At 35.6% G+C, this 24,497-nt stretch overlaps 2 protein-coding genes across 4 annotated transcripts in view; one reads left to right on the top strand and one right to left on the bottom strand.

The window, feature by feature from the left end:
• NKAIN2 (sodium/potassium transporting ATPase interacting 2) overlaps positions 1–24,497 on the bottom strand; it is a 992,770-nt gene that overhangs the window by 854,320 nt on the left and 113,953 nt on the right. The gene's annotated exons all lie outside the window — the stretch shown is intronic.
• Positions 23,482–24,117, top strand: LOC122489946 (ATP synthase subunit g, mitochondrial-like). The gene has a single exon (XM_043592242.1). The coding sequence runs from the start codon at positions 23,503–23,505 to the stop codon at positions 23,812–23,814; it is 312 nt and encodes a 103-aa protein (XP_043448177.1). The 5' UTR covers positions 23,482–23,502; the 3' UTR covers positions 23,815–24,117.

The following is a 24,497-nucleotide window of genomic DNA, read 5'->3' as shown; positions in this document are numbered from 1 at the left end:
GAAAGAGAATTGGGAAACTCATTGGAGATGTTTACAACAGAGTGGTGAGGAATTAAGACCTTCACTAGGGTGACTGCAAACAGAGAAGAATAGAAGTAATAGAAAGAAAAGAGAATCTAAAGTGGCAAAAAATGGCAGGAAAGGAAAACAGAGAAATCAAAACCTGTCTCCAAATGTTGACACCTCAGTGACTAGCTAACAATGCTGTCAAATTAAACAGGAAGTCAAAGGTCTCCACTTTATGCACATTGACTTTTAAGTGAAAGAGAGACATTGAAGAGTCCTTGGTCACTGTCCTGTTGGATGTGCACTTGAAATGAAGGGAAATCTCGTTACCATTATAGACATGGTGTTTCTTTATGGAATTAAATAAAAGTATACAGGAAAGATAGAGGTAGAAAGCATCCAGGAGTGCCTGAGCTTTACATGATGCCACAGCTTAGAAAGCAAGAGGGAAAAGAGCAGCCAGTCCTTGAGACAGATGGAGCAGCCAAAGGTACAAGGAGGTTGAGGAAGGCAATTCAGTGAAACCAAGCTAGAACCGGGTTTATTTATGAAGAATTGAGTATGATAGTGTTGTATGCCTTAAAGCAAAGAAAGTGCAATGTGGTAAAAGTGTTTTGAATTTTTAAGTATATATTCATAAGTGACCTTGGAGGAAGCAATTTCAGGAAAGCAGCTTTTCAGCAATCGTCAGACTAGAGAGAATTTAGAGATTGAGTGGGCGATGATAAAATGGAGGTTGCAATTGTACTGCTCATTTTTAAGATGTGCTCGGCAACAGTGAAGTTAAAAAGAAGAAAGGTGAACAGCATCAGTAGAATCAGGTGAAATATTTTTCAATATAAATGAATATTCATGTATTTATGCCTTCACCATTATCTCAGTGTTTTCTATTATTTTTATAGACCACCTACAATCCTTTGAACAATCAAGGACAGATAGATGGATGAATAGAAATGAAGATAAAAATAAAAATGATGAAGCATGATAAAATGTGTAGTCTCTTGTCTATCCAAAAATATGTATGTGCTATATGCAAAGTACTGTGAAGAAAACAAGAATGAAAATATGTGTGCTGCCCTCAGGGAGCTTACTTACAGTAAGGGGTATATTTACCATTAACAGTTAACTAAACATCAAACAGAATCCAGTAAAGGTCATAATGAAATGAACATCTAAATAAGCCAAATTGCTATTATTTTTTAATCCCAAAGTGTCACATAAATGTTTCAGTGGAGAGGGAGAATTTGAAGAATCTGAAAAGGTTACTTGGGGATGGTGTTAGAACAGGGGGAAAAAGGGCCTAGGAATTAAAATACGAATACCTCTTCATCAAAGACCAGCAGGAGAGAGAGAAGAACATTTGAAACTACAGAGCTATGTAAATCAGAAGAAGATGCTATATTGAACTGTTTTGGATGAGGGAACTCAGGTCAGAAAGCTTTGATGGTCTCAGTGAGTTAAGAGGTAACCTCACCTGCTGAGAGAAAGGGTAAGAACATCTGTGAGAGCCTCTACAAAGGACAGATCAATAGGACTTCTGACCGACTCCTTCCTGTATTCACCCTGCTGGAACACCACCACCCCTCCTTGGCAGGCAAAACATACCTACTTATTTTTGAGTTTGTTTTCCCCTTGAAATCACCTAATATTGTAACTATACACAACAATCAACTTCCTTCCTGAATTTCTATTATCCTTACAGTTTGTTCCACATGTTACTATTATGTACTCTTCTGCTTAGTCATTTAGCTGTTTTTGAGTGTAAGTCTTATCTGTGAATTGTTAGAAGCTCCTCAAAAACAGGGAGGCACACCTTATTCTTACTCTGTGTCCTTCCACATTTCTGCAGAGTGATCTTTCAATAAGCAGCTCTTGATTGACTGAAGGAGGAGGGAGAAGTATTACAAACACATATAAAGAGAAGATTTCTCCCTCCTCTATTATCCTAGGGGATTTATCATACTAAATTGTGTATCTATATATGACTTATACAAAACAAGATACCAAGAAGCAGTATTTGTAGAACTCAAAATACAGACTTCAATTTTAAAGGTAATTTTTCGCCTCAGTGAATTTTAAAGAACATTTTCCTTTAAGATATATTCTAGATTATAAAAGCAGAGTCAGGTCTGATCACTCAGTGTACAATATAATAAAAAAAAGGTAGATTATTACATGTTCTATCCCCAATTTTACCAGGAGGATGTAGGAAAGTTAAAAAAAAAAAGTAGATTAAGGGGGCACCTGGATGGCTTAGTCGCTTAAGCATCCAACTCTTGATTTCGGCTCAGGTCATGATCTCACAGTTCGTAAGTTTGAGCACCATGCTGAGCCCCACATGGAGCCCTTCATGGAGCCCCACATCAAACCCCAAATCGGGCTCTGTGCTGACAGTACAGAGCCTGTTTGGGATTCTCTGTCTCCCTGGCTGACTCTACACCTCCCACGCACACATTCTCACTCTCTCTCTCAAAAATAAACAAACAAACAAAAAAAAAAAAAAAACAGATTAAGTAACTACTCAATCTGGATAATTCAAACCAAAACATACTCTGGCTAAATCTATTTTTAAAAATGTTATGAATAAAATAACCATACAAGTAATCCTGGCAAAAATTGATTTTTTTAAAAAGAATCTAATAATTGACTGTCACCATTACACTGATTCACAGTAAATTACTGTACTTTCATTTGAATTTTTGGAATGTGCTACATTGGTCTTGGTTTTAAATGCTGGATGGACTGAAACTATGGAGGCTGATGATTCCTATTTACAGTAGATTCTCACTATAAAACCCTTAACAAACGTATGCTCTAAATGCTACACTGAAGGACATGCACATCTTTTACTATGCCAGCTGGGAAATTTATTTGATCTGCAGCATAATCAAAGTAATACCAGTGTAAGTACTTTATAATGGGTTTATCATTTTGGCTGCCTATTGTCCAAGTGCCTCAGAACCTTCTGATTTATGAATGAACATAGCAAAAAGCTGGAATTTTATTCTTTTAATTTGACCTGAGCTACTGCATAAGGCAGTCCCAAAAAAGACATGAAGTAGAGTGTTTTCATATCTTTCTAATTTTTGCATAGAATTCCAGAGCTGGAATAAACCGTGGAGACCATAGATCAATCTTCTTTCTCCTCTTGGAGAGAAGGTGAAGCTCAGAGGGGCTGAGTTACTTATCCCATGACACCCATCCAAAAAGCCATGGGCAAAAATTATAATTGATCCATTCTAGACCCTTTGTCACTTTAGCATATCAATCATTCAGTCGTCCCATTTTCAACTTTTTTGCTGAAGTATAAAACACACAGTTCAATGAATAACCACAAAGTGAATATGTTACCAATATATAACATTGTTAGTAAACCAGAACCACATCTTCAGGTTCCTTCCTGGTCACTACTCTCTCCTTCATCTCCCCAAGTAACTATACTACCCTGATTCTGCACCACAGTTTGTTGCATAATTTTATCCAAATAAAATCATACAGTGTAGGTCTTTTTATTTGTTTCTGTTTGTTTTATTTGGGAAAGTCACCCAAGATACTGCAGATAGCTATAGTTGATTCATTTCCTTTGTTATATAAAATTCTACTGTATTAATATACTGCAATTTCTTTATCCATTATAATATTAATAGTCATTCTTTAGCCAAAAGAAACAATGTTGCTAGGGCTATTTTTGCCCATGTCTCTTGGCACACATGTTTAAGTTCTTACGTTGGATATATGATTAGAAATAAAATTACTGAGTCATATAGTAGATTCTGTTGTGCTTTAATAAATACTGCTGGGTTGTTTTTACAAAGTGGTTGTACTAATTCACTTCCCCACCGTTAGTATTTGAAAATATATTCTTAGAGCTTTAAAGAAGCATTTATTGCATACCTCTTCTGTATTCCAGAAATCATGTTGATTTCTAAGCAGCAAATATGACCAAGGGACAGAATCTTTTGAGAACTTTCAGTCAAATAAAGGTGACTAACATATAAATGAACAAACGAAAAAAAATCCATCATTTTTAGTACCTATACAATATAAAAATATAAATATTTGTAAATGCCTCCAGGAACAATGCAACATTGTTTCTTACAGCTAAAGAATGAGGCATAAAGCCCAAATGTCTACTAATATTATAATGGATAAAGAAATTACAGTATGTTAATACCATTGAATTTTATATAGCAAAAGAAATTAATAGACTATCGATATTTGCAGTAAATTGGTTGACTTGCACCCATCCTGGTTGCAAATGACTATAAAAGAGACAGTGCAGGCATTAATGAGTGAATGGTCAAATCTAGATGCACACAGAGGCCAGGAAAGTCTTCATAAAAATGACAATGTTAAGAATAGCCTTAAAAGATGGGTTTCTGCCAGGAGTACCAAGGAGGAAAGAACTTCCCAGAAAGAGGAAATCTGTGAGCAAATTCACCAAAGATTTTATCAGCACCCCACAGTTAGAAAACTGGGACAGGAGTGCTAAAGTGTAGATTGTAAGTGGTAAGGATGAAAATATTCCAAAATAAGGGGTAAGACCATGGAGTGCATAAATGCTCTGCTAAGGATTTTGGCCTTTATTTCATAGACAATGAGGAATCATCAAAGGGCTTTTAACAGAGGACTAAAATGATCATACTTAAATTTCAGAGAGATCATTATGGTTTTGGAGGATGGATTAGAGAGAGACACAATAGAAGTCCAACACCATTTAAAGATCCACTATAATAGGCAAAAAGAAAGATGATGATGGATTATACTGCAATATTTGCAGAGGGAAAGAAAGGAAAAGAGTGAATATGATGTTAATGAAACAGAATCAACAGAAGGTGCTGTGAATTAGATGTGGGTATGAGGATCAAGGGGGTACTTTAGGTTTTTGTTTGTTTTTTGACTAGGTGGATGTTAGTAATGCTTGCCAAGATCAAGCAGACCAGAGGAAAGAAATATTTAGAAGAAAAAAATATTTCCATTTTGGAGAGATCTAGCGGGTAATTTCACAGATTTTATAAGGCCATGCAGTGTGTCAGATATCACTAGTTTTCCCTCAACACTCACCATCCCTTTTTTTTTCTTTTAATGGAATTAACCAAGTTATAACTGGGCTCATAGCCTCACAATTAAAGACTATATTTCCCAGCTTCCCTGGCAGGAAGGTGTAGCCATGTATTCAGTTCTGAACAATGGGATTTGGACAGAAGGTATTCTGCAAGTTACAGGTCATAGCCTTACAAGGAATATTTGGGTCCCTTTACTTCCTCCTCCTTTCTCATTAACTAAAAAGGGAATGTACTATTCATGACACATTTTGTCATGTAAACAAGAGCAAACAAGAGCTACTCAGGAGTAGCAGAACCACAAGACAGAGGAAGCATCTTGCAGAACAGAGTTGCTCTAACCTCCTATATATTGTTTTAGATATTTTACCTGAGAAACAAGCATCCAACTTGCTTAAACCACATTCTCTCTTGGTCTGTTGAAGTGATTTAAATGATATCCTAACACATGGACATCAGAGATGGTGATATCTGCCATAGGCCAGTGAGAGGGCAGGTTATGAGTTCAGTTCTCCCACCATGGGGAACACTGCAAAAAAATAATAATAATAAGCATATCTTCAAAGAAATATTTCCTATTGGACACTTTCATTGACTATCATGAGGCTTTTTTTATTATCACCATTCTGCAAAGGTGTAGAATTCCCAAAAGTAAAGGTGAGTGTTTATATGAAAACTTAAGAGATACTGTTTAGAGGCCACATGCTTCAAAGAGCTTAGTGACTTAAAGAAAATTGTTGATTTCCCTTCCATATAGTCATGCCAAAGTACAGAGTCAAAGTTGGTGGTGCCAGTTCATTCCCAAGAAATCACTGAGATAATTAGTTTCCTTCCATTGTCATCTTTTCCACAGTCAAACGGTTGCCTCAGATTCCAGACAGTAGGAGGAAACAGAGAAAAAGAGAATGTACCCAATGTCCTACAGTAGAAGCCCAGAAGTGTTACATATCCCTCTTGCTCTCATTTCATTCTTGGGAACTTAATCTATATTTCCAGATGTTAACTACATAGAATGATGAGAGTCTTGCCTTTTGCCCAGGTAGAATAGTATAGGTTTTGGGAGACCAATAGCAGCTTCCTCCACATTAGGATAAATAAGAGGTCCCAGAGAGGAGGGAAAAAAAAAGTAAATAGATTTGGGTCAGATTATAAAGGATCTTAAAGACTAAGTGACATGACAACTTTTTAAGCAACAAGGTTATAACTGATCTAATTCTAAGTTTGAAGGTTGAGTAGAGATGAAGTAGTGATAAGGAGAGTTTTGGGAGGCCACTAATTTAGATAATGAAAGTGTTTATATAGTCTGGAGCAAAACAATGGTCTTGAAAATAGGGAAGAGGGGTAAAATGTGGATAATATAGCTAAAGAGAATTGAAAACAGTGTTGGGGAGGGGAGGGAAAAAGGGAGTGGTAAAGCTCACTCAAGGTTTCAGCTTAGGAGGGTCCCTGGGTGGCTAAGTGTTCATTAAGCATCCAACTTTGTCTTAGATCATGATCTCATGGTTCTGTCTGTGAGTTCAAGCTCCTCATCGGGTTCTCTGCTGTCAGCACAGAGCCTTCTTTGGATCCTCTGTTCCTCTCTCTCTGCCCCTCGCCTTCTCTGTCTGTCCCCCACCCCTCCCCCACTGGCACACACTCTCTCAAAAATAAATGAACATTTAAAAAAAAAAGATTTCAGCTTAGGAGGCCCTGGTAGTAAACACTGCGGCAGGAATTTGGGGAAGTGAAGAAAGAGTTGGGTTTAAGACAGGTTGCTTAAAGGTAACTGTGGGCCATTTAAATAGAAATGTCCCACCGACAGGTTGTATTTTCTTGAATATCCAAAAAGGGGCCAGCATTTCATACAGCTGTGGCTATAATCTTATGCCTGAGCAGAATAGAGTGAGAAGTAAAGAGAATGAAGGATAAATAAGTATGTGAAATGCCAAAGCTTGGGGGAAAACAGAAAAGAAGAATCAGTGAAGAAAGCTAAGAGATTGGTTGGATGGTTTTGAGGATCACATAGAAATGCTACGAGCAGAAAGAAGGTCACCAAAGAGTGTCCCCTGCACCTTCCATAACACAAAGTAATGACTTCAGAACTATTTCATATGCAAACCTAGCCAAAGCAACAGGCACTAGATTGCATTTTATCTCTATAACTTTTGTTTTTAATTTAGAGGACAACTTACAGTATAACATATTACAAAACAGGAAGTAGTGTGGCTTCCACAAGAATGTTTCACACTGCTGGGAAACAAAACTAAACCCCCTTCCCAAATCAGTCAGAGTATATTCAAAAGCAGGTTTGAACAGATCCTCAGGAGACAAGTGCAAATTGAAAGCAGTTCTAGTCAAGTCCACTTGGTTGTATAGTTTCTGGAAATTTTAAAAATATCACTGGTGTTTCTGGAACTAGTGTCTTTTTATTTGGAGCTTGATCCTGACATCCTCTTCTAGAATACAAATTATTATAATGCAATGTTTTATATTCCAACTTTGCTTTGGGTATAAAAACATGAGCCAATTGACTTCTGTTCTTTCTTCTGCAAGTCAAATATTTCACTCAGTTAACAAACATACATGGTACTTATGAGGAAAATTAGTGCTTTAAATAAAAACATCCATTGTACCATCTGTAATAGAAATTATGGTCACTTTAACAAGTAATTAGAAAATCAAAGTAAATTTCATTCGTAATGAAGAAAAGTAGTTGAAATTGTATATTTTGGTTCATAAACATGTTTTCTTTTAGCTTTACACTTTTTCCAATTATGTAATAATACAATAATTATAATATTTCACTTATCAAACAAATCACAAGGTTTATTTACATATATACAAACTACATATTTTAGTTTTATATATACATATCTATACATAAATGTATATATCTTCAAATATAACACATTCCTGCCTAGTTTTATTCTTTTTTAAAGTATGTTGAAAGAGCAAAAGCATTTCCTTCTCCTTGTGATTTTCCACAAGGAACAATTCCTGAAGGAAATTAAGAAGATACCATGAGATTATATCATAGTTAAAATTTAGAGCTAGATGGGATCGTTAGACATCACCGAGACCAACCCATTCATTCAACAAATAAAGAAACAGAGACACAAAGCTTAATTGAATGACCCAGGACTCCTTAATCTCATCCCTATTCTCTTTCTACTGTAACACTAAATCTACATCACAGAAAAATACATACATAAAAAATTATTGGGCAATACATAAATTCTACAGAAGATTATAAGTTCCATTAAAAACATCATTTTATAAACACATTACTCCCTAAAAATGATAAAAGCTCTGTTCTCTACTATAAAATCTGAGGGAAGGGATAATGGAGAAATTTCTTTTTTTATACGTGAGGAAACAGGTTCTAAATGGTTAAGTGACTTACTCAAAGTCACACGGGTAGTAAATTCAGCATTTTTTTCTGATAGTCTACACATATAAATGCACAAATAAATATGAAATGGCAGTTTACACAACCAAATTACAGAAGTGAGGTCAGGCCAGAGAACAGACTTAATGGCAATGTTGCCACTGTGATGGAATTTTACAAGATGAGTTTGGCTAATCCCACAGCTAGCTTGCTTCCAGACTGTCCTCACAGGTGATGTCCTCATCTAGCCAATGGCCTAAATAATTGCTAAATGTATTTGTCCAATTCAAGTGTAAATAAACAGAAATATGCTGAACAAGAAAAATTTTAAATGTTTAAACTATGATTATTTTTAAGCATTTGTTTTTAAGCATTTTTATATTTAAAACCATTAAAAAGATAGTTTACACTTTAAAAGATTCTTGATATTGAAAGTTAATATGTTACCTGCTTTTCCAAATACTTTCCCAGATTATGGTCAGGTTTTGAATGGATGTGTCTGCCTGCCATAAATGGACATCAAAAATCTGATTTATCTGCTAAATACTCTAAAGGCTTTCTTTAGAGATAATAATATGGTGAATACTAAAACCAAAACTCATTTCCTAGAAAGGAAGAAAACAGCATCCTTGGAATGATTTAGAAAAAATAAATGCATAAACTTTATGGTAAACAGTTATAGATGTTGGGGCACATGGGTGGCACAGTTGGTTGAGATTCCAACTCTTGGTTTCAGCTCAGGTCATGATCTTATTGTTCATGGGATTAAGCCCCACGCTGGGCTCCACTCTGACAGTATGGATTGGGATTCTCTCTCTCCCTCTCTCTCTGCCCCTTCCCTGTTCATGCACATGTGTTCTCTCTCTCTCTCTCTCTCTCTCTCTCTCTCTCTCTCTCTCTCAAAATAAATAAATACACTTAAAAAATGAAATTTACAGAGGTCAACTGTAATACAAACCAAAACATTAACAGGATTTATTTAACTGTCAGAATTATTTACTTTGTTCTATTTTTCCCATAATCAAAATTAAATGGGTGAATTAACAAGTTGTGCACTGAAAGTAATAATGGTAACTAATATTAACATGGCTATTTACATGTATTATTTTAGTTAATCCTTTCAATAAAGAATTCAAATCTATGAAGTAGTTACTTTTATAGACCCCTTTAACAGAAAAGGAAGCTAAAATGCAAAAGCACTAAACTTGAATGGATCACCCAGCAGAAAGACCCTCAAATAGAATGACTCCGGAGCCCATGTATGCAGCCATAATGCCATATTTCCTCTCTGGTTAGATACTACCTACAGAAAGAAGCTAAGCATGTTCTAGGAATAAATCCAGTGCAATACAAAAAATACTTAGTATTTGATCTGAAATTTATAGTGAGTGGGCTGAGTTCTAAGTGTAGCACAGTAAATTTCTCCAATACTAAAAACCAGAAAATTAAATTACGCTTTGCACTTCAATAAAGTAAGAAGTGGCCAACTCAGTAAAACAATAGTTTTCTAGTTACCTCTTGCCCACTGCTTCTTTCCAATACATACCCACAGAACAGGAAATAGTTGAAAAGTATTACTGAGCAAGCAACATAGATTGGAATGCACTATAACCATGTACTTTAAGGCAAGTGAGCCCCATCAACCCCATAAATAGTCAGACAATATTTATTGTGACTAAAGCACATTATTCTAAAATCTCAGTTGATCTTTCCCTGCTCCAAAAATTACCAAAGCTGTAAGGAAATGCTAGAACTAGGTACCCAGCAAGAACACTAAAAACATTATAAGGAGTTTATACTATTACTCTAAAAGTTTACTATCTATGGAGCTTTTGGGTCTGGACAAAGTTCTACAGAATCAATAAGCACCAGGCAGTTATTAAATACCAAAAGAATTGTCATATGTAAAACAGTTCATTCCTCAACAATATACAACACATGCAGATGAGACTTAATCCAAGTAAGGATTTATTTTCACAGCCTGACTATATGCTCTCCATTTCTCATTTCCATAGATACGTTTTCTTAGAATCTACAGAGCATGAATTTAAAATAAAATAATACTCAATGGCTAAGGAGTTCAGAAACTTATTTTATATAAATAAGTTGCCTATCAACTAAGAATATTTAAATTTTTCAAATCTCTTGAGAATGAAAGAAAATTAAATTACTGGACAAGTTCATTCTGATTTAAAAGAAGGGAGGGGGGAAACACTTAGACATGTGCCTCTGTAATGAAAAGTCAGAAACTCTAAGACAATGAGCACTACATAATAATCATACTCTTTGAAACAAAATTATTAAGTAATACTCTATAAACTACTAAAATTCATTACTATTAAGCAATGTTAAAAACAAAACAATGAAGTAATAGTCATAAAGGTAATACCAGAATTTGGATTTCTCATATATGGATGGCCGCCTGCAGTAAGAAGGCATACTGTAGTTATTGAAATAAGAATTTTTCCTCTTATAGATATGTCCAGTGGTCATCTTTCTCTTTCCATTCTGACAAACTGGATGCAAAGAGAAGAGAGATACCAGAACAGTGAAAGACATGGAATTATGTCATCTGAGAAATAAAAGAAGTATTTTCAGGGTTACCAGACTTCAAATATTTGAAGGACTTTCCTACAGAAAAAGAGCTGGATATATTCAGCACCTGGCAGAATTCCTAACACATTATAGACACTCATTAAATATTGACTCTATGACTGAAGGGATGAATCTATTAATATACAAATCATCTGCTGATTACATCCAGAGCCAAAAAATTACTATAGAATCACAGAATTAGGTACAAGTTATGGAAAGGCAGAGTTTTGCTCTCATGTATGAAACAAATTAAAACCTATAGCTGTAGAAAATAGATGCATTGTCTTTAAAGGCAGAGTGTGCCTCCAAAGCTCTGCCCATTTCTGGTGGCCGTTACAGAAGAGCGTGCTCTGCAGATGGCCATTTAGACTGGCTGACTTTGCAAAATTCCTAAGATACTGTGATTTCCTTTCCTTTTTGAATTTCTCTGTTAGTTTGATCTCATTATTCATTTAGGCTAGTAATTTTTGTTGTTTTCCCTCTGCCCTTATAATTCATTCTTACTTTCATCCTCACGTATGAGCAAGTAGCATCACAACAGAACAAATCTTCAGCTGCTCATCAATTTATTGTTTCCACTCCATCATACAGTCACATGCCAAGTTCTGGTGAGCAGGAGTGAAAGAGAACCAAAGTCCTCTTAGACTACAAACGCCACCCGTGTGTGTGTGTGTGTGTGTGTGTGTGTGTGTGTGTGTGTGTAATTTACTTTGGTGGTTTTTTGGGGAAAGATATTAGCACATTTTTTTATAACTTCTAAAGATGATGACTTGAGTAATACCACAGATGTAGCTAATTTCCTACTTTTGTTCATTATAGTTATCTTCATAGACAGAGGGCGTTAAAGAAGCAAAATAATTTGGTCCTATCTGAATCTCTCATAATTGAATAGATGTAGTGAAACTATGAATATGGGTATTATACAAGTTTCAAGGAATCTGAATTGTTTTCCTTATTCTTCATTGGAATATAGAGGAGAAAATCATGATGCTGTGGACTGGGTGGGTGGGGTAAGATTGAGGACTAAGAAACCTTAGTTTCAGACTTGACACTTCATCACTCTACGCCAGATTCTCACGTGTAAAATAGGGAACATAAGTAGCTATTGACCCTTTCCTGCATTCTAGGTTTGTGTGCATCTAATATGAAATAATAGCAATGGAATATTTTGTTCACAGAACTATATACAATTATCAAGTAGCCCTAGAATAGCTACCACGTAGCTTGAGGTATGGGTTTAAGATCCACGCATAAAGAAGTATACACCCCAGATTAGTCCAATTTAAAACCTATCAGAGCTATAAAGTAACCATTCTAGAACAGGACTCCACTATCACCATTCCAGAAATAAAGTACTTATTCTGCGATATGGTTATTGCCACTAACTTCATGTACTTCTTTCTGAACTGTGTTACAAAGCCAAAGCTATATACTCTGGAAATGTATAAAATCCATATTACACAGAAAATAGCCCTTATATAAATTTCATTTCATATTGATTTTGTATTTCCATCACATTCATTGCAAAGTCAAGTCACGTGAAAAAAAATCCATAACTGAACATTAAAAAAGCATTATTCATACAAGGGACTTACTACTATTTTGCATATCTATTCCTTTTATTTTATTCTCCACGTTATGTAACATAATGCTGTGGTTTGAAAAAAAATGAATACCTGTATCAATTAAAGTTAATATTCTCCTGCCTTTTTGAAGGAGCAAAACATATTAAGTCCATGAAGGATGTTACTTTCTTTCTTTTTTTTTTTCTCTGATGCTTTTCAGGTTCTTTATCAATATCAACGACCTAAGACGGTATTATCCCATGGCTGTCATTGAAATGAACGGTACTACAGCATTCTCATATGAAAGGGCATTTGATGATTTAGCAGGTGAGAGATTATTAAATCTTGAATTTGAAATGCTGGGACATTATGAAACTACAAACTTCAAACAATTGTGGAATCCTCTCAAGCTCTATCTTCAGGAGATAAAATACCATGTAGGTTTCAATGTTCCAGTGTTTTCAGAGGCTTTGAAAACTGAACCACCTGCAGTCATTCACGCACGAACTTTGTCTTTGCAGTAGATGTATCCAAACAGCATCATTTGTGAAAATATTTTATTTATTAAATCATAGTTAATTACATTGTGAGTTTTGCAGGAAAAGACACAATACAATTAATATTAGCTATTCCGCATTTAGAAAGCAAGAATTTTCCTATCTTTCTTTCAAATACCATTAACATGATAGATGAAAATGGTTTATCTTTCCCTAAACATTTGCAAAAAGATGAAAGTTAAGCAGCTCTAAACTTTTAGCAAATCACACATACATAGAGACAATCTGATTAAAAAAAACATGCATAATCTTCTCAGAGATCTGCTGCTTAATATGTAACACCTGGATTTCTGAGAAAGAAAAATGAATGCACATATATACATATGTAAATTTTCAATAAATGTTAGTTATATATAGAAAGTGTAGCAGACAATTCACAGACAACCTTTAAATATGCAATACTATTTATTCTAAATTCCATATAGCCAACTGATTTGAACATAATTGTTTGTTTCGCTAAACTTTTGAATCAGTAGCTGTAGTCATCAGGGTTCTCCAGAGAAATGGAACCAACAAGATATGTGTGTGTAAATGTATCACATATATTTACATATAATATATACACACACACATACGTGTGTGTGTGTGTGTGTGTGTGTGTGTGTGTGTGTGTGTGTGGGAGATTTAGTTTAAGAAACTGGCTCACACAATTGTATAGGCTGACAAACCCAAAATCTGCAGGATAGGCTGGTAAATTGGAAACCCCAGTAAGTATAGATGCTACAGTCTGAAGTCAGTCTGCTGGCAGAATTCCTTTTTCTTTGGGAAAGGTCAGTTTTTCTCCATTAAGACCTTCATTGATTGGATATGGTCCACCTACATTATGGAAGACAATCTGCTTTACTCAAAATCTACTGATTTATGTGTTAATCTCATCTAAAAAAACTTCATAGAAACTTCTAGAATAATGTTTGCCCAGATACCTGGGTACCATGGCCTAGACTATTTGATACATTAAATTAACCATTAAAGTAGCTAACCTGTGGTTGCAGTGGACAAACAGGGCATTTCCATCATGAATGTTGGTTGTTATTTTCTTTTACTTGGAAGTATACTGAGAAAGTGAAATGAAGGATATTCGTGTCTCTGAATGACATGAGTGACTTCATTGCTGAATTGGATAATGGTTTGCAAATATTAAGAGAATACTTCCTCAATTACTGTGCTATTAGACAATGTCAAACCTATAGCTATAGCACACTTTCCAGTGTAATAAGCATTGTTAACATGTTCTCCAGGACTTTCTTAAGTCTAGAAAATTAGCAAGGCAATAAACTGAACTTAGATTTGGAATATTTGCTAATTTCCATAGAGTAAATACACCTACCATGGCCATTTCCAAACTACCAATATAGTGTCACTTGAGAAGAGCTGGGAAAAGATGTCTGATACAACAGACAAAAATATCCTCAAGAGCATAGATGTTACTAATATGTAGTAGTATAACCAGGACAAAATAACCTTGGAAAATGAACTTTGTTTTTAATATGATTTACTTAATTCTAAGTTTACATAATTTAATTTTCCATAATGGCTGTGTTTAACAACCAGCTCACAATTCCTAAAAATTAACAGTCAGTTCTCATGAGCTGGTAGCGGCCAGCTCCAGGAAACCACTGCAGCCTTACCTTCCCTAAACATTGCTGCTAGAAGATACTTTACAATGAGAACTTAATTCACTAAGAATCAAAGATTAGCATTAATAAAATATAATGAGCTCCTCCTGTACTATGTTCAGCCATATCAGTTATTAACATTATTACAAACTCACCCATCAGCTCCTTTCCTGTGGGCAGGCTTTGATGAACAGAGTGACAGTGTGGAGAGATGTGAAAGGATGTGGAAAAGGAAATAAACTTTTCTCATAGGAGGTTCTCATAGAAGCAAGATGAGCCAAATTGAAAATTTAGGTGAGAACAGACCTTTCACATGTGGTTATACATGACAAATGCAAATATTGAGAAATTTTAATTGCTCGGTTTTACTATGAACTTTTAGATAGAATATAAATTTTTTTAGGGTTTTTGCCTGAAAGTACACATTCTTTGGCTGGTTTGTGATTTTCAAGCTAAAATTCAGGACGTTTTCTTAGAATACATGCTTACGTATCTGCTGCACAAAACTATATTTGCCAATAGAGGATGCAAGCAGTATAGACCCAACCTAAGACACACATGAATTTTGCTAGTATTAGTATGTTATACATATTCAAATGGGAAAATGAAAAAGGGGTGAAATCCAAGCTCAACTGCTTTTTGTCAATTTATTAGAGAGTTTGTCTCTTAAGAAACTTTACAGAACTTTCCAGAAATTTTCAAAGTCTTCCTTCAGAGAAAGAGATTCTAAGAACCCTAATAAAAGTGACAGACTTGAAAGTAAAAGTAAAAATAAAAGCTCCATGTGTTCTAATTTATGGCTGTGTTCTTGACTTCACACACAGCAGGGTACTAGGCCTCGTACTCTGCAGCTTAATTTTTTTTTAAGTTTTAGAGAAGACTATGACACTGACACAAGTTTAGAGCCCTGAGATGGTTAGTTTTGGTAATTTAAAGTTAGATAGATAGATAGGCATGTAGATAAGCACTCATATGCGTGCACACGTGCACACACATAAACACACACAATCTTATGTCTACATTTCAATTTTCTTTTTCTTTAATTTTTTTAATGTTTATTTATTTGAGAGAGAGAGAGAGAGAGAGAGAGAGAGAGAGAGCAAGTGGGGGAAGGGCAGAGAGAGAGGAAGACAGATTCCAAAGCAGGCTCCAGGCTCTGAGCTGTTAGCACAGAGCCTGACTTGGGGCTTGAACTGTCGAAGTGTGAGATCATGACCTGAACCAAAGTCAGATGCCTAACTGACTGAGCCACCCAGGTGCCCCTACATTTCAAATTTTACCTTCCATATAGGGTCAGCAGCTGAAAAAAAATTGTGAAGGACATAAAATCTGCCTTCAAATACCTCATCTTCATATCCATTTTTCCTTTCCATTTCTCCATTCTTTTGAATTCGACATTCATCTGCTCCCTCTCAGGTATGTTGGAGTTATCTCAAGAACATCACAACCATCCCTGTTACATGTGGCATTCCATTCTAGTTTTTCATGCTACCCTTCTCATCTTAAAACAGATACACTTGATATGTCAGTGTATCAAGATGAGGTTCTTGTTCTGCACTCTCTGCTAGCTTATCTTTTAAATTCTCTGTGATAAAATTTTCCACGGGTGTTTAGAGATCCTGGCCACCCTCTGGCCCAGGCATGTTGTTTGTATTTTTTTTAAGTGTTTGGGAAATTGAACCTCAACCAATACATCAATACATACCAGTGTAGTGTAGTAGTCCTAAAACATGTCCACAAAATATTAGTTCCTCAGAACATCAACACAATTATGCAGAAAACATGGGTTCTATGATAAAATAACTTTGAAGATTGGTGGGTTCAACTACAGTGATTTAATTCTTTTCCTTTCAGAACATTTACTGTGCCAGATGTGCACTGTTTATCTCCAAGAGGGAGACGAAACTGAAGTGTTTCATAATGAAAACTGACCGTGGAACTTTGTTTGATGTCTATCTCGGAAAAATTGCTCCATGCAATATAAGTAGTCCATGGATAACATACTGTAGAAATTAGATTTTCAAATAATGTTGAGTGAGGTTAGCCTGTCAGTGCTCCTCAAATCAAGCCATGCAAATGACGTATGACTCTCTGAGTGATAAAAATAACAAAATTAGGGGGAAAAAAGACAAGGGAGTCTGTCCTGAGTGAAGGAGTACATGCTATCCTGCATCCTTTTATGATATGCAAGATATCAGTATGTAACATTCTCATATAACACTTTTCTTTTAAGAAATGAAAGTTTTTATATGGTAAAGTCAGTGTGCCCGGCAAGGAAGATGGGAGTGGGTGTTGTTGGACAGTGGGTAGACAAAAGACATATCAAGATGGCAACCAGGAACTGGAGCCAAATCATAGGGCTGGGAACATATCCAAGGCAAACGGTGAAAAAGACATGAGGAGAAAATGTTGGCAGTCGGAACTGATTACCTAAAAGTAGAATACATTTTCCTTGGAGAGCTGTCTTTAAAGAGCTCAGTGCATGTCCACCATTTCTCATTGAGCCAGTGTGCCACCCAAACTTGGATCACCTTCAAACATATATCTTCTAACCTGAATTGGATATCCCTTTGAGAAGCAGTAATTCTCAAATCTTAGAACACACATGAAGCATTTGAGAAACTTTCAAAATGCAGTCTCAGACTGCCACTCACCCAGAGATTCTGATTCAGTAGGTATGAAGTGGGTTTGAGAATCTGTAGCAGACTCTACTCTGAGGAAAGCTGATTTAAAACTTACGGATGGAGACAGAGAGAGACAGATAACATAGGGAATTCAGAAAGCATGACCAAGTTCATTCTAGATTAGAGCAATTTCATAAGTCCTGTAACTAGACTGTAAGTAGGACATCCGAATCTTCTTAAGTACCCTTTCCTCATCCATTACTCCTATCACAAATGTCTTTACTCTTTTTACCTTTCTATGTGACCTCAGGATAATGGAGAGGATGAAGTTATGATGAAGGGCATGAGATGTGAGTGAGACAGCCTGGATTTGAATCCTTGCTCTAACACTTGCTAGGATCTGGTGAGTCACCAAACTCTATGTCTCAACTGCCTCTTCTGTAAACTGGGGATAATTATAACACAACCTACTTCGGAGGGTGTTAAGAAATGTATGTTTGTGTTCCCCCAAATTTCATATGTTGAAGCCCTAACCCTTAGTGTGGCTATATTTGGAGATCGGGCCTCTATAAAAGTATATATGGGTAAATGAGGTGTAGGTATGGGGCTCCAGTCCACTAAGATTAGTGTCTCTATAAGAAGAGACACCATAGAACTCTCTCTCTCTCTCTCATACAAAGAGGCCATGTGAAGACACACACACACAGATGGCAGCTGTCTGTAAGCCACGAAGAGAACCCTCACCAGAAACCAATCATGCTGGCACACGGATATCAAACTTCCAGCCTCTAGAACTATGGAAAAATACATCTCTGCTATTTAAGCCACTCAGTTTGTGGCATTTTGTTATGGCAGTCACAGCAAACTAATACAGAGGGTTACTGTAAAGATTAAATGAAATAATATATGTAAAAGCATTTAGAATGGCCTTATGCACATAGTAAAAATTCAGTGTCGACTAATGCTGTATCTTACAGAAAAATTTTGGAGGTAGAATTATGATATCAATTATATTTCATGAAGATTAATCTATAATCATAAAAATTTCATAGCAGATAAATAAAAGTAATTTCTCAGGGAACCTGGGTGGCTTAGCCAGTTAAACGTCCAACTCTTGATTTTGGTTCAGGTCATGATCTCACAGTTCCTGAGACTGAGCCCCATCTCAGGCTCTGCACTGACAGTGTGTGGAGCCTGCTTGAGATTCTCTCTGCTTCTCCCCCATGTCTATCAAAATGAATAAATAAACATCAAAAAAAAGTACTTTCTCTTCTTTCAGTAACTCTAACCACTTGTAAAAGAACAAAGCATTCCATAATTATTTCCAGTATGGCCAATAAAAACATGGTTCTCTGCTTTTTTTCCTGAATTAAATGGTTTATGTTAGACACAACTAGTTTTCATGTTTTCATCAAGGTTCATTGGCTTTAATCAATTCCTATAATGTAGTGGTCCATTTTTGACCACCATTGGCATGTCAGGAAGTGATGCTGTTGTTTGAGTTGGGGAGCAATTTAACTTGGGTGAACATTTGCAGCCCCCCAAACCCCGACTTTTGTAATAATATTTTCATGAATATCTCCATGAAGTTAACCATTATGACTGGGAATGGAATGATACACAGGTCTGTACTAGCAGGTGTTCTAATATTGGATTCAGTAGTTTCACAAATCTTGGGATGCCTAAGAAATCTATACCTTTTGGGCACCTGGTGGTTCAGTCTGTTAAGCATCTGACTCTTGGTTTTGGCTCAGGTCTTGATCTCATGATTTTGTGAGTTTAAGTGCTGCATCAGGCTCTGGGCTGACAGTACAGAGCTCCCTTGGGATTTTCTCTTTCTCCCTCGCTCTCTGCCCCTCCCCCACTCATGCTGTCTCTGTCCCTCTCAAAATAAATAAGCAAACTTAAAAAATTAAAAAAAAAAGAAATCTACACATTTTAATTTAGGGAAAATATAAATAAGTAAGAACATAACTTCTATATGTAGTCTTAAGCTAAAACACAGTGATTAATGGATTCTTTAACAGGTATTTATAAGAGAATGTGGGAAAGCCAATAAACTATGCACAAAAAGAGATAAATTTGAACTCAGCACTTTAACAAAAACAAAAATACAGCCAACCTGGAGTACAGCAAATACATTTCAAACATAAAATTAGGCTGGAAACTTTCTGGTAACTCAAATCAAACTGAAATAGACTCAGGATAATGCTACGATTTACTAAAGTATGTCATAAATTACATTATTACATATGTACAAACGTCAAAATATATATATTATTGTGTATTATAAAATACATGTTCTATCTGAATTCTAATCATTAGGCCTATATTTCTTTCAAGAATATCTTTGACATGTGAAAATGATGATCTATTTCAGCAATAAAGTATTTAATCACTTTAATTTTCATAATTAGAGGTAAATATGGGAGTTGGTTTACTAAGGAATAAAAGTGTCTACCTCCCTATATTTTAGGGAAGAGAGTTTTGAGCTCTAATGATTCCAGACCATCCAGGAGGTTATGAATATTGGTTAATCTTACTTAGTGTCCAACTTACTATTATGTAATTTAAGCTATAAACTTTAACCCAAAATATAGAATGAATTCAATGAAAAATATGTCAGGTGCTTGATCCTTTCTTGAGAAAGGGATATCTCAAGGGATACCCCCCCCCATGCGGGGGGGTATATATCTATAACACTATTTTACCACAATACAGATGTAAGACAGTGTTTATTGCTGTAAATTATTACTGTAGAACACTAAAGATAAAGATTAATTAATAAAATCGGGGTTTGACCATTGTACACCAAGTGCTTCTCCAAATTTGTACATAAGATAATGGCACAGCATAGCATGAGAAGAATCAGAAGGAAGTATTCAAAGTGTTTAAGAACATGAACTGAATGTACTGTCCTCAATACAAATGATGATTAATGAAACAAATACATATGATATACTAAACTACATTAGACTTTACACTACTTTAAACACAGTCAGTTTTAATTAGTGGAAATATGAAGTGCAGAACATTTTAAAGATACTTTAGAAATTATTTTAAAAGATGTAGGGAAAATCAAATAATGGCTGCCAGTGAATCTTCTTGGCATACTTAAATAGTTAAACCTTCTAAGCAGTGCTTTATCATTCACACCCTACCCACCCACCCTGCCACTCTCCTTACAACAAACCAGAGAAGTATATAGAGCAGACAGAACAGGAAGTAGATTCAGGAAGGTAATTAACTGCTCAACTTCACACAGCCAGGAAGTAGCGGTGCCCAACCAAATATATAAGGTGTCTGACACAATTGGTAGGATATATTTTTTAATTAAGAGCATTTCCAAACTACACATTGTTAAATTCCTCAAAGGCCATTTAAAAGGACCAATGTATTATTTATCATGTCAAACTTTTCTTTTAAAAAGTCAGCTTCACTTTAGTCTAGATTTAACAATCACTCATTCCATTGTAAGTAGAGTTATTCTTTTTTTTTTTTTCCACAAGTAACTATTGCGCACTTACTATCTGCTGATTGCTGGGCCAATCACTGAGAATACAGTGGTAAATAGAGAATTCCTACAAAGTTCACTACACTCCAGCAAAGACACCCTATGAAAATAATATACATTTGCATTCTGTGTTGAAAATGATATAAGACAAGTTCAAGTTTCTATGGGAACATATAAATAAGACCTAATGTGATTTCGGTGGTCAGAGAAGGCAGTGTTCCCAGTGGCTTTATATGCAAACTGAGGAAGCTAGCCAAGAAAAGCTAACAGGAGTTGAAACAATACTCTAGGTAGAAGAAACACATGCCTTACGGAGGAAGAAGTATGGTGTCTACTTTCAAAGTCAATGTGGCCTTCAGGCACAGACTAGGGCACACAGTGAGACTCAGGGTAGTGGGATCAAATGTGCACAAACCTAGCCTCTCTTAAGGATGTTAGTCTTTTCCTCTGGAGTAGCCCCTGAATCATTCCAAGAAAGTAGGTGTGACAAGGTATGACTTGCATTTATAAACAGTCCTCTGTTTATAAGGTGGGAAATGAGTTGAAAGGGTTAAGAGTGGGTGTGGGGGAGACAGCAGGCTGTAGAATCTAGGTGAGAGCTAGTATTAAGATATACTAGGAGTAGAGATAAAAGAGGACAGGTCCAAAAAATATTTAGGAAAGAAATCAAGGAGACTTAGTGTTGGGTTAGAAATAGGGGGTGAGTACAGACAGTCAGGATTAGTGAGATTTTACTTAATTAAAAAAGAAAAAAAAAACAACAAGAGTGTATTCATAGGACATCTGTATTCACAAAAGCTAATTGATGATTCAGGTTAATTACTGTTCTCCACATGTTGAATTTCTGACATAGTTTCTGTAAGCATAATTCAGCAACACAACAATGGCAGAGACTGTCATGCCAAAATGAATTGCTAACATATGCAATTAAAATAAATGTCTATGAGACATAACTGTCAAAATAGTAATTACGACTTGGTGAGCTAGAAACAGTCTGAAAACTTATTTGAAATTAAATTCCTGTCCTCTACATAGAGTCAGTATATTCCAAACCAAGGTACTTAAAAAAAAAACCCTAATCAAACTCTTTATTACTGAATATTCAACAACATGATTCAGATAAATAGTATATAACTGGGAACTGTTTTGAGTAGTTTAATGATTTTGAAATCATGTTCATTTGAAATATATTTCAATTTTGAAAAATAATGAAGAATAAATCACTCTCAATTTTAAAAATCTACGGTCATTTATGCCATTCATTATGTGTAAATAAGTTTTCTAAGATAAGAGCAAACTACCAAATACAAAGTTAGAACTATGAACATATGTAGTAAGGAGCATTTACTAAGCAATCTAGTAGATTTGGGAAAGTATAAAATTTTTTGGGATATGCATGCAATCAAGAGTACCAGAGGTATTTCTCTGTTTAGAGGGGCTAACAAGAGATAAAGAGTCTTTACAGGTAAATAAGCAGAGTATTCTGTAAAAATATTACTCTAAAATTAATATTCTGAGCCATACTTCTACAAATCTTAAGGAGGTATCATAGTTCACCAATTCCAAGACTCAAATTTTTATTATTATTATGTTGACATTTTAACACCTCTAAAATCAAGATGCCTCTTATGACTGATATTGTCTTCAAATGCTGGGAAGACAAATATAAGGGACAGTCATTACATTACATAGTTGCAATTACCTGCTCTTGATCATAGCTAAGCGAACTGCTTCCCTCCTTACTGAGCCATGTACACTGTTGGTCCAGTATGTGTTTCATTTAACTGCTGTTTAAAATATCTTTGGCCCTGCTGGATGGCTGGATTGGTAGAGCATGTGACTTTTGATCTCCTTGAGGTTGTAAATTCAAGCCCCGCACTGGGTGCAGAGAAAAAAGAAAAGAGAAGAGAAGAGAAGAGAGGAGAGGAGAGGAGAGGAGAGGAGAGGAGAGGAGAGGAGAGAGAGAAAGGAAGAGAGAGAAAGGAGGAAAGGAAGATGGAAGGATGGAGGAAGGAAGAAAGAAAAAGGGAGGGAAGGAGGAAGAAAAAAATAGAAATAAAATAGCCTCAAAATGTCTACAGTATAATTAACATAAAATCATTAAAATAAAAATGTATTGTTTATACTGAAATGCATGGCAACAAAGAACAGGATATAAATTTGGTCTTACTAAAATATTCTTTGTTGGAGAGATGACCACAATTACTGGTTTTCCTGCAAAGCAACAAACATGTGCCCTACGAAATATAAGAAAGATATCCACAATTACTTGAAGCTATGTTGTATTTTGTTATGGATATCTGTGCAAAACAGACTGCCTCACATGCAATTCAGTTTAGGTTAAGGGAGGACTAATTTCAAAACAATAAGAGACAGATGTGATGACTTCATGAATTGGGTAGGGATATTATTAATTAAATTGCCATAATGTTACTGAATGCATTTTTTTCTTTCTTAGTGATAAATGAAATGATGGTACATCTTAGAATAATGTCATACTAGATTCAGTGGAATTTAGTTATGAAACAGTTAAGAACTGAAGGTGGAAGACCAGGGTTCTAGTCTTAGCTCTATAAATAATAATCCGGGGTAACCATGGCCCAGTTTGTCCGTAACCTCGCAGAGAAGGCCCCGGCGCTGGTGAACGCTGCTGTGACTTACTCGAAGCCTCGATTGGCCACATTTTGGCACTATGCCAAGGTTGAGCTGGTTCCTCCAACCCCTGCTGAGATCCCGACAGCTATTCAGAGCTTGAAAAGAATAGTCAAGAGCGCTCAAACTGGTAGCTTCAAACAGCTTACAGTTAAGGAAGCTCTGCTGAATGGTTTGGTGGCCACTGAGGTGTGGATGTGGTTTTATGTCGGCGAGATCATAGGCAAGCGTGGCATCATTGGTTATGATGTTTGAAGACCAATCTTTAACATCTGTCTGTATTTGGTTTGTTATTTGAGTGTTTTTGGACAATATGTGATCAGACTGCTATTTGAATAAAATAAGATAATGTATCAAAATCAATGTTTTCTCTATCAGACACTACATGGAAGGATCACAGTTTCTCTTGATAATAAGAGGAGTTGTCTTTTGCTTTAATACAGCTCTGAGTGCATGTCTTTTGCTTAGCCTAAAATCGGAAAGGATCTATGTGAACATACCAACCTGGGGTATGCATTTATGAGGATAATTTGAACAATAGATTAACATTCTAATTGAGTGTTTAAAATAGATGATAAATTTATTTCCAGAATAGGGAAAGTCTTTCCAGGGAAAGACTTGGGAAAACTAGAACTTGCTACAGTAGGAAAAATAGTAATACCACGTGCCAAACTGATATGGTTAAATTGTGTTAGTAATACAAAGAACAAAATTTGGATGGTTTCTCTTTGCCAAAATCAGAGATAGAATTTTTTGATAACACCTGTGTTTATAAATGCTGGAGTACTTGGTGATATTCTCAGTATCTTTGTAACATCTTTAACCGCAGGACATAGCAAATGAGAGCCAGGATGTACATTTTTAATCTAATTTTGATGTGTATTATATTATTAATCTATTCTGTTTTTTCCAGTTTTATGATTTTTAGACCCTATCTT

The sequence above is a fragment of the Prionailurus bengalensis genome, chromosome B2, assembly GCF_016509475.1.
Source record: "Prionailurus bengalensis isolate Pbe53 chromosome B2, Fcat_Pben_1.1_paternal_pri, whole genome shotgun sequence".
Taxonomy (NCBI): Eukaryota; Metazoa; Chordata; class Mammalia; order Carnivora; family Felidae; genus Prionailurus; species Prionailurus bengalensis.
The sequence above is the reverse complement of the archived record's forward strand: the minus strand, read 5'-3'. Positions and strand labels throughout refer to the sequence as shown.